Raw genomic sequence first — 15,542 nt, forward strand, 5'->3', positions numbered from 1 at the left:
AGATCAGCCTTGTCACCTCCACTCTCCCACAATCCTGTGTGACTATAATCCGTAGGCGACTCCTCTGCTGAGGGCAGAAATAGCAGTGGCCCCCTTAGGTCCTGTGGTTATCACCTTACACCTTGCACCATATGTAACCGGCCCTTTTGCTATATATTGCTCAATATCAGTGCTCTAAAGTTTCTCTGAAGAACTAGGCTTCTTTGAATCTACCTTTTTGGTACATTCAGTATTTTATTTATTTATTTATTGTGAGAGAGTATAATTGAGTTTTTTTGTGCAAACCGAGAGGAATTTGTGGCAACATGTTTAAACCATTGAAACTGTAAGACAACTCAGACAGAGTGACCTATTTTGGGGTTTGGGGATTTGTTGTTTTTATTTGAACTGAGAAGACTGTCAAGTCAGTATCAATAATAAATAGTTTCCTTCTTAAAACCTGAATTAATTTGAATATATATATTAGCCTCCTTTACAGGAATACTTTCTACTAAAGCATGAATGAAAGGTATCTAATGTAGGAGCCATTAAAAACTTTAATCCTTTGTGCATGTCCTCCCCTGATCTCTGTGCATGTGGTATAGCAGGGATTACACAGCCTGTTTACACCCATACATAGGCCCCTTTTGCAAGTGGGCTTCCAGCACAGTGACACCCATAAATGACAGATGAATTATTCCTGAAAGACATATCGTCTTTTAACGGCATGAAGTATATTCTCTTTTGAGCTGTCACCTCTGTTTATTTGACTATTATTGATTGTGAAAGCTTATGGGAGCTAGGGCTGGGCGGTATGACGGTATATCGTTCCCGCGTTAGAAAATGATGATTCATTTTTTTGATGAATTTTATTTATAAAGCACTATACATTTGACATCAAATCTCAAAGTGCTTACAAAATAAAATAAAAAATACGCAGACACTTAAATACTTAGAACTATACTTAGTTATACTATACTTAGAAATACTTAAAAATACGCTTTTCTAAAAAGGTAAGTTTTCAGTTCTTTTTAAAAAAAATCCGTAGTCTTGGGAGCTCTGAGTTGTTCTGGAAGGGCATTCCACAGATGAGGAGCGGATCCTTTAAAAGCCCTGTCGCCCATAGTCTTGAGCCGTGTCCTAGGTATAACCAGGAGATGCCGTTTGCCTGCTCTGGTCCGGGTGGAGGTTTTTCGGGAAAGGAGATCAGTGAGGTATGTGGGCGCCGCACCATGCAGACAGTAGTGAGTGTGCAAGAGGATCTTATATTCTATGCGGACGTGAACAGGGAGCCAGTGAGGGGATTTTAGGATAGGAGTAATGTGCTCATGTTTCCGCACCCTCATTAGGACCCTGGCAGCACTATTCTGCACAAACTGGCGCTTTTGGAGACTCCTACCAGAGATTCCCCACAGCAGTGCGTTGCAGTAATCCAGCCTGGAGGAGACAATGGCATGGACGAGCTTTTCTGCTTCTCTGCAAAATGTCAACCGTTACAAGATTTTTTTATTCCGTACCGCGACATGTAAATAAGTAGGCGTGGTTAACTCACGTACAGCGTGCGTGAGACCGAGGCTGCGTTCCAGTCCACTTTTGGACACGCACTTGCGAACTTCCCTAGACACTTCCCCTTGGGGGAATCCCTGCCGCCATTTTGAAGTGCGTTCCACTTCGTGAAGGGGTCGAGGGAAGAGTGTGTTTTGATTCGCTAACCGTCTAGTGCACGTTTTCCGGAAACGTCACACCCCTTACCTTTAATGGTAGTTTGTGCTTTGGTGTATTATAAACAATGGCGTCAATAAAACAATCGGACCCGGGGAAACGTTAGTGAAGATGATTGAGCAGAACCTGTTCAAGAAAGGCTGTTAAACGACGTTTCAGAAAGTTGCTTTTTGTTGTTCTCTCATTACTTTTTAGACACGCTGTTATTTAATTGTACTAATTATTATAGAATTACAAAAAAATAAGCTTCATAAACAAGAATTTCATATAATCGTTCTAACAATTTATACTACAGTCCTCAAAGGGATTTTTTTGAGTAAAGACTACGGATATATAGTGATCGTTTCTGTATGGCACCGTTACTTTTGTATTTTTAGAACGATTAAATATCTGTCGACATAACTATTTATAATTATAATTTTTTTTAACCCAAAACGAACACTAAACATTGGCTTTACTACAGTAGCCAAATCAAACACAGAACCATGTTTAGCATGCCTGTAGATAAACAAGCATGTAGATAAACATTAAAGCTCTAATCAAAGAATAATTTACACTAATTCGAAGTTCGCTGTTGAGATTAAAAAAAAGTTTGTAACGTTAGTTGTTTGTCGGATAACGTTAAGTATGAATGAGCATTTAACAAACCAGCAGAGCCAAACAGCTTTGTCATTTGTTTACTTCCTTGCTACAACGTACAATTAACAATACGAACTATTACAGGAAAACACATCGACGAAAAATTGATCATACCTACAGGTTGTGGCCCGTAAACAAAAGCTTCTGTTTTTAAAGTTGGAACTACTCCATCTTTCAGAACAAGCCGATTTGCGAATCCTGGATTGAACTCACAATGATTGTGGAAGCTTTCCTCCGTAACATGTGCAGTCCTACACAATTAAAAGGAAGTAACTCATTTTGTATGAATACGATAGTCAATAGAAAATATTCAGATACTATTTCTGATTGATGAAGTAAAACATAACATGAGCTTGAAAAATTATTCAGCAACACTTTATTTAAAGTTTAATTTGAGTTGTATTTAATATCAATCAGTTGGGGGCAGTTCATCTAAAAGTTGATGAGTGTGTTTTGTTTACTATATCAAAATAGTTTACTAAAGAAATAATTTACCAAATAAAATCAAAATCAAACAAGGTGAAGTATTTTTCATTTCTAGAGTATTTGGGTTTATTTATTATACAAAGCCCTTTTTGTCGATTTTTCGAGAATAACTACATATCTATATCGTGAAATATATCGTTACCGTGAAATAAAATAAGTCATACCGTGAAACAGAATTTTGGTCATACTGCCAACGCTTTGGGGGAAAATAGCTCTCACAAATTACCATAAATGCTTCTGGTTTTGTGATATTGCAAAACATCTCTTATTTTCTCTTTTGTGGCTGTTATTTGCTTTTAACAGCATCATGACTGTATTGCACTATTCACTGACAAAAGAGCGTTGACTCGCAGAGCTGAGGGCCACACACATAATTCAGAAAACAGCTCTGGAAGTCGGCCAGTGTAGTGTGTTGCACTGCCAAACGAATAAGTGCTTAGAATATTATCAGTGTGAGATTGAGCCACTGGAGGAGGCATAACAGCATTAATGGATCATTGTTCTTCAGCTGTGGATGAAGAAAAGTCAATGAAACTCTCTATTCCAATAGACTGAAAATATGCGAAGTGATCTTCTAGTACAAGACATTGTTTGTTGCTGTGAAAAATGCTCTTTAAAGCCCTCAGATGCTTGACCAGTTTACCAAAATACTATACAGATATTTGGATTATAGTTTTTACAATAATAATTAATATTTTTGGTTAATAACACTGTTAAATATAATCTTTAGCAAAACTCAAAATGACTATTATTTTTTTGTATTCATTGTTTTGTTGTGATGCTTAATCTTAAATTATTGATTTTAGTTATAAGTGTTTTTTTATTTATTTTGACAAAATAAATAGTATTGAAATTCAATATATTCTAGTACAAGTCATTTTTTGCATCGAAAATGTTTTCAGCCCTCAGAATGAGATACACAACCATTTTACCAATAAACCGTTTATTGCATAGATATTTTGATAATACTTAAAATAATACTTTCTAGTTATTCATATATTTTTTTTAATTTAATAACAGTTAAATGAAGCAGATATCAAATTGAATAGATTTTTCATATTCTCCTAGGTGCCTATTTCACTTTTAATTTCACTTGATTGTAGTTGCCTTGTTTTAATATATTTTGGCAAATAGTATCAAATTGCAGTGCCAGCCATTTATTGTTTATCTGCTATAACGTGAAATATTTATTGACTTATATATTTTGGTCAGCATTTTAATATTGGTGCATCCCTAATAATTCAGGTTTGGGTGAGGGCACGTTTTAAGCATGTTTTATTGTTGAACAATAAGCTAATTTCCTGCATTAGTTTATCTGGTCAGTATCACTTCCTGACTTGACACTTTATGCTTGCTGATTACATTTGTCTTATCCATCATGCACATAAAACCCTCATTAAAACCTAGTTTCCAGTGTGCTTTACCAGGTCAGATAGCTCAGATAAATCTGATCGCAGGCCTGGCAGTTCTGCCCTGTTGCCAGCATTATAACTGAAACAATGGAGATCAGGGTAGTAGGGCATGTGCCCTTGCTGTTTTCATCATTTTCCCCCAGTTAAATCCTTTTAGACTAAAGCGAGAACAACAGTTGCTACAGTGATTGCACAATAATTGATTTATTCACTGGCTGGGTGTTTGAATGACTGTTATGCATCTTTAATAGGAGGACAATCAGCACAAAACATCCAGCCATCAATACAGAGCAAGAGAGAGAAGGCAAAGGAAATTATTTATGTAACCCTCAGACCTATTATAAAAACAATCAGAAAAACTCACAAATACAGCATTTGAGGGTACTTTTGATTTAACAATAGAAAATACATCAATGCACCAATTTTAAAATTCTGGCCAATCCTGATAAGGCTATTATTATTATTTGTGTTATGGCAAATGTTAAAATACTATACTACTTTGTTTTAGCTTTTATAATGATTTATTTATAGACTAAATAATCATTGTACATTTTTATTGTAAATTAAAACCAATAGTTAATTTAGGTATCACAACATTATAAAGTCTAATATCAGCAAATAACGATATGAACTTCTAATGTCTGTTACTTGTTGCCTTTTTGACTTTTCCCCACTAGTACCCTATCACCAAAGCTCGTGCAACAGTGAACGGAGCTCTGGACCAATCCACTGCTTTCGCTGCCGGGAGGTGTGCAAAGGAGAGGTGGTACGAGTGCAACATGTCCACTTCCACATCAAATGCTTCACCTGCCAAGGTAAGAGTAGAGTCTTTGGCCGTAATGCATTTGAAATGCTGGTTACCTCTCTGAGCCATCTTTTAATAATAGGAAATGTTTGCATTTGGCTTGGATTTGTTTCAGATATACAGTTTTCAATTGATTCTATTCGGTAATAGCACTTCATTAAGAACTAAAGCAGCGCTCTCTGCTTCTGACCTAATAGCAGTTTGGCATCAGTGGTTAGAAGCAGTGGATTTCTGATTTAATGATGCTGGCTGTGCTCCTGGGGCTGTCTGAAGTAGGGACCTGTTGAATAATGAGATCCTCTGGCCTCACGTCTCCAAGATCTTAGCTCAGTGATGCCCCATGGCGTTGCCCTCAATTATCAGTGACGTCAAGAAATTAAAATATAAACCGAATGTGAATGATGTGACCAGGAACCCTCACCTTTAGATTGTTAGATTAAAAATATGAAAGTAAGACCCATGAGTGATGGACTCATTTCAGTTTAATGAGCTTTTATAAGGTATATGTGTATAAGGTATAAGGTATATTAATGAGCTTTTATATATGTGCTACTTTTCTTTGCTTACACTCAAACTGGTGTTGCCACATGGTCCCTACGTTGCATTTATGGGGTTGCTGTGGTAACCGTGTGGAGGGGCACCCTGCCCGTGGTTGGTGGTTATTCTCAGCTACACTATCAAACCAACAGCCAATAGCAGCCTCCCATAGCAAACCCTAGGGCATAGTTGGTAGGGAAGAGGGGGGCTCATATATGGAGAGACGGGGTGGGAGAGACCGAGTTAAAAGAGAATGGTAGCCTCCTTCCCTCCCTCCATTATGACATCACAAGTTGCCTTGGAGCACACAAAGTTACTCAACAATAACAGTCCTTTCCCTTTTGCTTTCTCCAACTTAAATTCACCCTCTCTCCAAGGGCTGCTTATCTTCCATGAAAATTGCCTTGAGCAATAATGTATGTCACCTCTAATTCAACACCACACCTTATCTTGTGTTATATATTATTGTGTGCTTGAGTGTTAGCCGTGCACTATGAGTGTAGGAAGTCCAACTGCTGTTTCAACAGCTTATATCTCCAGCATGGAACAATGCCGTGTCATTGTTGCAGGAGGGCTTGTTTACAGTCCAGTGACTGATGGTTCGGCTTCTGTGCACGCTGTGTTTTGTTTGGTTGGGAGAACGGAGTGTGCTGATGATCCGTGGGGCTGGCCCAGTTAATTGGATAAAGGGGCAACATTTGTGTGGTATTTCACAGGAATCTCAGCTCACTCAGCATGTACTGTCACAGGTCAGCGGGTTCACATTGGAGTCGCAGTTGCCGGTGTTCGTAAACAGGTGACAATCTGCTTTCATCCCTTTTGTTATGGCCAAAAAACCAATATGGATGATTAGTATGTCCATAATGTTTTGTTTGTTTCCAGAGTCTGTGTTTTATTTAAAGCAAAAAAGAAACCGTCCCTGTGGCAACATTTCTTTAAAATAGCTTATTTTGTGACACTTTGAAAAGTGAAATGTACAGTAAGTGGTGCTAAAACATGTTCAGTTTTAGCTGAAACAGATGAACATGCAACATTTTATTATGCTGGTTGTACGTATTGCTGCAGTTCAGAAATGAAATCTCTGGTGAGTAATAAAAGGTTAAGGCTCTGTCTTATTTGAAAGTAAAGTACTGTACCACCTACTCTAAATGCATTGTATAATATGTGGTAAAAATGTTTTGAGATCATAATATTCTATTGGGCAAGGAACCGCCCAAAAATAATGCTTTATTAATCGATAATCTGCCCCTGTTATCATAATTTGTGTGAATAGGAAGGAATAAAAGTTGTTGGTGTTTTGCTGTCACTTTAGTGTTCATTTCAGCGGGAAACTGCAGTATATTTTATGTACAGGTAATTTTTGGGGTTTCGCAAAAATGTAGTTATAGAGGCAATGAGTTTTTCGAATGAGCCTATGTTGGCTTTATCCGTCAGAGTTTCAGTTTAATTTCAAAAGGCTTGCTGTTGGAATCCATGACTGACTTAAATCGGTCTAAAATCAATAGTTTGTAATGGAATTATTTGGTTTGGGCTACAATCAAGTAGATTACATTGTTTGCTTTTCTTGACGACATGCCTTTCAAACAGGATGAGATTAAGAAAAGGAGATACTTTTGGAATTATAGGTAATTGAAACAGCAAGCACTCAAGTACAAAGGAAGAAACATGTGGGCCAGGGTCATGTAGATACAACTGAAGCTGAGGCAGTGGAAACCTTTTCAGTGGGAGTTTACACAGGCCTTGGCCATGAGAAGAGGTGGATGCTGTAGTGTACACACAGGTACTGTATGACTCAACCAGCTGTTTTCAAGGACACACCAATGATTAGCTTGTGTAAAGGTGAGGCAGCCAGGCATATTACTGGTACTCACTTCCTGTGTAAGAAACACATGTCCATAGACATAAAGGGCCCTATTTTAACGATCTAAGCGCATGGTCTGAAGCGCGGGTTGCAAATGCACTTAGGGCATGCTTGAAACCACTTTTGCTAGTTTAACGACGGGAAAAATGGTCGCGCCCGGCGCATGGTCTTAAAGGGTTGTCTCTATTCTCTTAATGAGTAATGGGTGTGTTTTGGGTTCAGAGTGTAATTTCCCATTCCTTTTAAAAGCCAGTTGCGCTCGCGCTCACGCCCATTTGCGAATTGCTATTTACATTGCGGAATTTGCAAGCAAAAAGACTCGCGTCTCCAGAGAGCAAACGGATCTGCTCGTGTGCAAGGAAAGAGCCTATCCCGCCCTGCAGCTAATTTCATTGGTTACGGTTGCAGTGACGGGTAGGTTCAGGGATCAGTGTTTGCTGTTTGGTGTAGGCACTCAGAACTGTGATTGACATGACCAATAAAATCGTAAGAATCGGCTGCAGGGCGATCTCTATTTGGTTGTGCATTTATTTCCCCAATTCAAATAAAAGTAAGATTAGAGACTAACAGCACTGTGCGGGGGATGGAAGTCACACACTTGTTCTGACCTCCTGACTCCTTTGTAGCTTTCTAGTTGGCTCTTCTCTCTCTCCTACATGAATGCAAACAGATAATGAACACAGCTGTGCAACTATTTATATCATAGAGACATTCAGTGGCCCCAAAATGTATTTGGACAGAACTTATAAAAGTTTGAATGTCATTGCATTGCAGAACAAAAAATCAAAACAAGTGGTATTTATGAAGAAGGGCAGCACAAGTACACCTTTTCACAAAAAGAAGCAATGACATTCATATGCTCATCGTTTTACTGTATGTTGTTAGAGTAACTGTAGATATTATGGTAGTTGTGTGACTGTATCATTTCAGTTGACTCTATCAACTGTGACTGTATCATTTCTCTTTTGTTTTTAAATGGAATGTATTGCTTTATTAAAATTACTTGTACAGTAATATATTACTATTCATGAACCTTCATATATTCATGGGCTGTAGACTGAAGGATTTAAATACATTTAAGGAATTTAAATGTATTTGTATTTCCATGAATTTAAATGAATAATTAGTGGCCACTTGCTATTTTAATCCGTTTTAAATCGACTAATTAATTGAGAAAACACTATGAAAAACGCAGGAATAAATACTTTAAGAGAGAATGTTGATCTTCTCTCAGAACCATAAGCATATGATAACATTTTCTGGTCTTTCTTTAAGTAAATCTGCTGCTTTTTAACTAGAAGCGTGGGTTATTTGAGCTGAATGCTTGATAGGATGTCTGAGTGCAATGTCACAGAGTAATAAATATCCAGACCAGCTCACCTACACATGAGCCTCTGTAGTGGGTGACTCACAGGTATGAGCACCATCCATAAACTGGCAGACTTAAATTGAAAGTTCATCCAAAAATGATGTTCTGTCATCTGCTCACCCTCATGTCGTGAGATTGTAGAAGAGATTATAAGAAATGTCTCATTCTTCAAAATACATAAAATGATGACAGACATTTGGGTTTTGGGTGATATACCCCTTTAAGTTACAGTTCCACTTGAGCTACTTTTTCTCTCTATAGCTCTTGTGTGTGATAAGGGCATTGTTCTGAGGCACCTGTGCACATAATCTCAAATTGGCAAAGTAGGACCCATAATTCCAAGAGGGAGAAATTCTATCTGAAATGGCCAATGTTTTTACAGAAAATTACTGATGACAATTGCAGTCTACCTCTAGGCAACAGATTTTGAAAACTAATGACTTGGATTAAAGTGTATTATATTACCAGTATTTTATTATTATATATTTTTTAATACTGAATATTTATTGGATATATACAAAGTTATGTCATGAAACTCTAGATGGCCCAGGCTGATTTTGATAACTCAATTTGTTAGTGAGCTTGCTGCTTCAGCATCCAAATACTTGCCATTGTTTTGCTGTTAGCAGTCTGACAGGGTTCTACGCTAAGGTTCTTCCCAAGGAGCACATGTTCTCCTAAATGAAAAAATCTAGGAGCACACAAAGACATTTTGGAGCGCAGTGAAAAATTTTCAAGTAACAGAGTTTAACAAACTGTTTATTATATATATATATATATATATATATATATATATATATATATATATATATATATATATATATTTATTTATAAACACAACGTGTGTGCTCCTTCTCTTTCTGTTCAACTATGGTGTGAAACCGTCGTTTTGATGCAGAAGTATAAATCACACTTTACAATCACTTTAGTAAAACAGAACAAGGGGAACGTGTTGCTCTCAGGAGGAGGAGCACATCGGCACACCTGTGAATCTGCATCTTTCACTGCAGAGGCTTTTTTCACAACATGGAGGAGAAACTAGTTTAAATGAGTGTATTAGTATTTACTAGTATTAGTCCACTAAAACTAGACTAAAAATAAAACAATTCAGATGACTAAAATATAATGGGTTTAGTTCAATTGTAATGCATTCATTTAGAATTTCTCTAAAATGTCCAAACCCATATACTCCCGGACAAAACATCTATTAACCTGTTAATATGAATGATTTTAAAGTTTGAACATATACATATACAGAACTACTGAGACTTAAAAAAATATCTTAAAATTAAATAAAACCACTTTTCCTAAAGTAGAATAGTCTTCTTTCAATGAATGATATATGCATTCTTTATAACTACTTGCATACATCATTCTTTATTATTTCAAGCAGCAGACATATTTATTTGTATGAATTAAATATAATGAATCCTTATTAAAGCTATTAACGAGCAGTGAATGCTTTTCTCTTTTTCTTTTGTTGCTTGATCAATATTAAGGACACAGACTGCATTAGGTTTATTACTCACTGTCACTTTAAGACATCGTATCATGTCCAATTACATGCGGATCCAATTGCACTGATGCACATCCGATACACTCAAAGCTGTTTAAGACATAACCGACACAGTTTACATGAATACTCTCCAAAACGAAAATTTCGACATAATGTTGTGTATTTGTCCATTCAGGCACGAAATAGAGCTAAATTCAGTACTGGCGCGCTGTGTGTGTGTGGCTGCATGCTTCGAGTCGGGTGTGTGCGCACAGAAAACTATGCGTCGTCGTCACTCTCATTCAGATCTATATGGCTGTCTCCCAGACGTTTAAATTTTTTAATATTTCATGAGACATGCAGCGCATGTGAACCCGTGTGCACGTCCACTACAGGACAAATATGCGCATCTACAAACGCCGGACATCAGTTCTGACTGGATCGCTTCCCAAATCGTCACTATCTAACATTTTTGTTTTATTCGTTGACGAAAATGTCAATAGATTTTCGTCATAGTTTTTGTAATTCAAAACTAGTTTTAGTTTTTAGTTATCGTCTCGTTTTCGATTATGGTAGGTTTTAGTTACTCGCATTGTGCTCGTAAATCATTTTTCCGGTTCGCGCGTATCAATTTTTAGGGGCATATGCGAGCAAAATGGTCGCACTGTAGAGCCCTGTCTGATGGTTTCAGAAACCCTCTTCCTTCCCAAGCTCCACCTGTATAGGTCTGCTACGTGGGGTTATTTCATGTATATTCTGCAGCAGCAGCATGTCTGTGAATGTATTGGCTAGGGCTGGGTAAAAATATCGATTCATCAATGCATTGCAATTATTTGTTTCTCAATTCAATATCGATTCATCAAATCCTATGAATCAATTTGGCCCACCTGCCAGTGGCGGCGCTGTGGGCAACACTCTAGTGAGAGCGTTCAGCGTTGTACAAGACGCGCTTTACCAAAACAGCAAGATGACGGACCGTAGCTGCACTCCGTTCAAGCATGCACCACCAACCAGGGACGTCGTTAGGCCTATTTTAGGGGGGCTGAAGCAACCTCAAAATGTTCCTAAGCCCCCCTAAATGATAATAAGAACAACAATAAGTCTCCGGGAGTCTCCCGCATATTGATAGGGGCTCCCTGATGTACGCAAATTAGTTCAAATCCCCGAAATCTAGAGCTTGCGAGCTCCAAACCGCCTAGCGCGCCCTCGACAGAGAGGAAGAGAGCGAGAGTCCTTGCGTGTGTGTGCAAATGTGCGCGCATGTGCCTCACGAAGCGCATTTTTTATGAGTATGCACATTTTGTGTTTCTGTTTTCATTTCTTTTATAACTTGAATGTATAGGAAGAAAGAAATATACTTTCTATTACAGTTACATGCACTTTAGAGGTGTGTTAATTAAGCACCTGTTTGTTACAGTTGTGGTTTGTATTCAACACATGTACAATATTGTACAGTTTGTTCTGCTAAATAAACCATGACAGGAAAGATGCTGGGGTCAATTTGTTCTTAAACATTGGTAATACTGCACACATTATTTAAAAATATACTCAGGTACTTAATTACTTGTACGTGTATTTACTAATTATTGAATCGATATCGAAGCTAATAAATCAATATCGAATCGAATCGAAAATCGAATTGTGATATTCCTAACAATACCCAGCCCTAGTATTGGCAGTAGTAAGTCTCTGTACTTGCTCTGAGTGTGCAGCAGAAGCAGCATAGCAGATCTATTCCTCCAAGACCAAATAAATTAGCATTACCATATCAATTACCATGCCGAGAGTTGTCATGACAGAAGTGCACTTCCCCATTTTCAGTACGTAAATATTTAATTATTTAATAATTAATTTAATAATTTTTAAATGTAGGCTTATCTTTAGCTTGAAATAAATATAATTTTTTCATATTGTACATTATAATGTTGGGATGACTAAATTTACTTTTAGCATTGTTTAAATATAGAATTTTAATATTGACCATTTATGGGATAATTGCCATAACATGAAAATAGTCATTGGGTTTGCCTAATAAATTCTTCAGCAAATGGCCGCCATCTGCAAGTTAGTTGTAATTTTCAGTTAAATAAATTATATTTTACTGCTGAATATACATCGACTTCTGCAGTTTTGTCATAGTCAACAAATTCTTCACAGAGCTGTAACTCACAAACAGTCAGCTTACTTTACTAATCAAATAATGCTGCTCAGCACTGCTTTTTCAGAACAGGGGTGGCAGGTCATTAAGATGTCTGTCAAAACAGATGCCTTTTAAAAGCCGAGAGTTAATTGGCTGCGTAAGATGTTTTTTTTTTCTTTCTCAAGGCATATGCAGATTCTGTTATGTTTCCTAAAAAAACTAAAAATTCTTGAACTCTCCCAAGAGTCACACAAACAAACAAATGGACAAATAAATGCCAGTGTCAGGTGTGGTGAAAGGAGGAAGGATTCAAGTGAGTTGGGCTTTTATTTAATAAAAAACCAGGAAAAAAACACAAACAAAAACTACCCCGAGGGGGAAAACAAGAGACGAGACTTGAATTGACACAAGAGGTAACATTTAACAACGATCCAGCACAGGACTTCTTCTTTGTTATGTTGGAGTGTGGACCAGATTGTTCCATCCTTGATAAATAAATAAAATAAATAAATAAACAAAGCAAAAAAAAAAAAAAAAATATATATATATATATATATATAATTTTATTTTTATTTTATTTTTTCCTACTCCCTAATCTCTAATAATCAATCCAGTTTCTTTCAAATAATGGAATAGTTTCCCTACCTCAATGCCAAATACATTTTTTAGACTTCCTGTCCAAGCTTTCTTATTTCCCTCCTTAATATGTCTCGCTCTCGAGAGAATTTTTGACAGTGAAGTATTACATGTTCTACGGATTCCTCTATTTGACAGTATTCACATAATCCTGAAGGGTGCTTATTTATTAAGTGCAATGTTTTATTAAGTCTAGTATGCCCTGCCCTGCCCTGCCCTGCCCTACCTTGCCCTACCTTGCCCTACCTTGCCCTACCTTGCCCTACCTTTCCCTACCTTGCCCTGCCCTGCCCTGCCCTGCCCTGCCCTGCCCTGCCCTGCCCTGCCCTGCCCTGCCCTGCCCTGCCCTGCCCTCCTCTTTATTGTTTCTTCTAGCTATCCTTCCTGTGCCCACCAACACAGGACTGATCACACAGCGAGAATAAATAGGGAGCAAACAAAACAGGTAACGAGGGAGGACAGGTGGGGCAAATTAACCAATAATCATTTGGGCAGGGTTAGACAATGGATAGAAGACCACATTGCACAAGGAAGCACAATCCATGTGCTCACACCAAACAAACACATGAGCACATGGCCAGCAAACACAATCACCAGCCATGTGCCCCAACAAAACAAGACATGAACACGCAGCTAATGAGAACACTCATAAGCCACATGTTCATACAAAACATGACAACATGAAAGCAGTGATAAAAAAAGATGCATGCAATACAGCACAAGACAAAACATGACATGAAAGCACATGAAACAAGGCAAAGACAAGACAAAACATGACAGGGTTTTGTTACTATGTGTTGTGTGGACTGGAGATCCTCTCTTCCTTAGTAGTCAGCTGCTGGAGGAGGAAGACTGAGCAGGATGGGAGCTTCACGTAACTATGGCAACGTATGCCCGTCCAATCATTAAGCCCATGCGATAGTTGCTGGGGAAACATTCTCCTACAGATGAAAGGACAGTGGCAGTATTAGAGACCGAATTCCCTATGTTTTTCCTAAAGATCAAGATAAGGTGTCAGGAGTTAGCCTACTGCATGTCAACATAAAGAAACCCCAGACTAGAAATTGGACCATCTATATTGATTTGGAATAAATTAATATGCATTCATTCTACAACCTGTGAATAATATAGGGGTTTTACTATGTAATTTCCAAATAGGCTCATGTCAGATAAAAGTTCCATCTAAAGCAGTGTAAATTAAAATATCTCAAATCAGAGAGGTTAAGCTTGAATTGGAGGAATGAATATTTTCTCTCTCTGTCTTATACCTGGAGGGCTCCTGCATCATTAGGCATTTTTCAGAGAGGTTAGTAGGTTAATGGAAGCAGCTAAAGGAGAGACACAGCCTTGGAGGGAGATGGAAACAAAGACATGCTGAAAACATTATTTCTGTCTGTTTAAATCAAGTTTAGAGGTTGAACAGGAAGCAAGAAATCACAATGTGAGAGTAGAGATAATGTACACTGATCGCAGAGATGAGATGGAGTGCGAGTGGAGGAATTTGATCACTTGGTAACACAGGTGCCTCAAAAGCATTTTTACAGTTCATTTTTACATTAAGGTATTATGTTAAATTTTTCATATATCAGCAGGTTGTACTTTTTTCAAATGAAAGTAGCAATGCTACTTTACTAATATTTAGCCTAAATATGATTAGATACTAATATTAAATGTAAATAATAAAAATATAAGTAATTTTCTTTTTTTATATATCAAATATTTGATTGGAAAAAAATATATATAGCAATGGCCGGTTTGATATAGATGACTCACATCGTGTTGGTGTACAGTTGTAAGATGATAAGCCAGAATAAAAAGTGTAGTTTTTGTTATATTTATTTTTTATTTTTTGAAAATGGGATTGCAGTGACAGATTTTATGACTTAGATTTAGTTGGATGTACAGTAGTGATATGATGAGCAGGATAAAAAATTGTAGGACTTTGTTGATGTGGTGTTCTCAGTATTTATTTTTATTCATGTTTGGGAATATTTAATTGTGCCCTAGAGATAGTATAGAAGTTAAGTACTTAAGTGGGAGTGCCAATGAGTCTCACTTTTGAGGAAACTTCAGCCCCTTGAATTTATTTAACTATTATCTACATATCCATAATTTCTTTATTGTCATTCCTTGATTTCGTGCGGTTACTCACTACACAAAAGACCATCTGGTTGCTCAGTGGAGGGCCGTGTAGGGCCCTGAGGGGACTAATCACTTCCTCTTCTCTCACTACACTCTCACTCCATCTTTCATTCAGTCAAAACAGCACATTAATTACAGTTGATGAGTTTCCCATTAGCACAAGCCAGGTTGGAGAGAAGTGACACAGTAGGTAGAAAGAGGCACAGATAGGCAGGAAGACAAGGAGACCATTGTGTTAGGCATTGTCAGAGGCACATGCTGAGCTGTCAATAATATAGCATCATCTCTAGGTTGGATCGTATACTTGAGATCAGGAATC

The 15,542-nt window shown here is 37.5% G+C and overlaps 1 protein-coding gene across 6 annotated transcripts in view; it reads left to right on the forward strand.

Annotated features, from left to right (window-relative positions):
- The window catches only part of ablim3 (actin binding LIM protein family, member 3), a 66,339-nt gene that overhangs the window by 5,835 nt on the left and 44,962 nt on the right, over positions 1–15,542 (forward strand). For all 6 annotated transcript variants that reach the window (XR_013210376.1, XR_013210377.1, XR_013210378.1 and 3 more), the window contains exon 2: positions 4,916–5,053. Coding sequence is in view for 1 of the 6 variants with exons in the window: in XM_077248018.1 (XP_077104133.1) it covers positions 4,916–5,053 (138 nt within the window). In the remaining 5 variants the exon portion in view is untranslated. The remainder of the gene's footprint in view (positions 1–4,915; positions 5,054–15,542) is intronic.

The sequence above is a fragment of the Siphateles boraxobius genome, unplaced genomic scaffold (genome assembly GCF_051911475.1).
Source record: "Siphateles boraxobius isolate OS27281-9 unplaced genomic scaffold, OSU_SipBor_1 3, whole genome shotgun sequence".
In the NCBI taxonomy this organism is placed as follows: domain Eukaryota; kingdom Metazoa; phylum Chordata; class Actinopteri; order Cypriniformes; family Leuciscidae; genus Siphateles; species Siphateles boraxobius.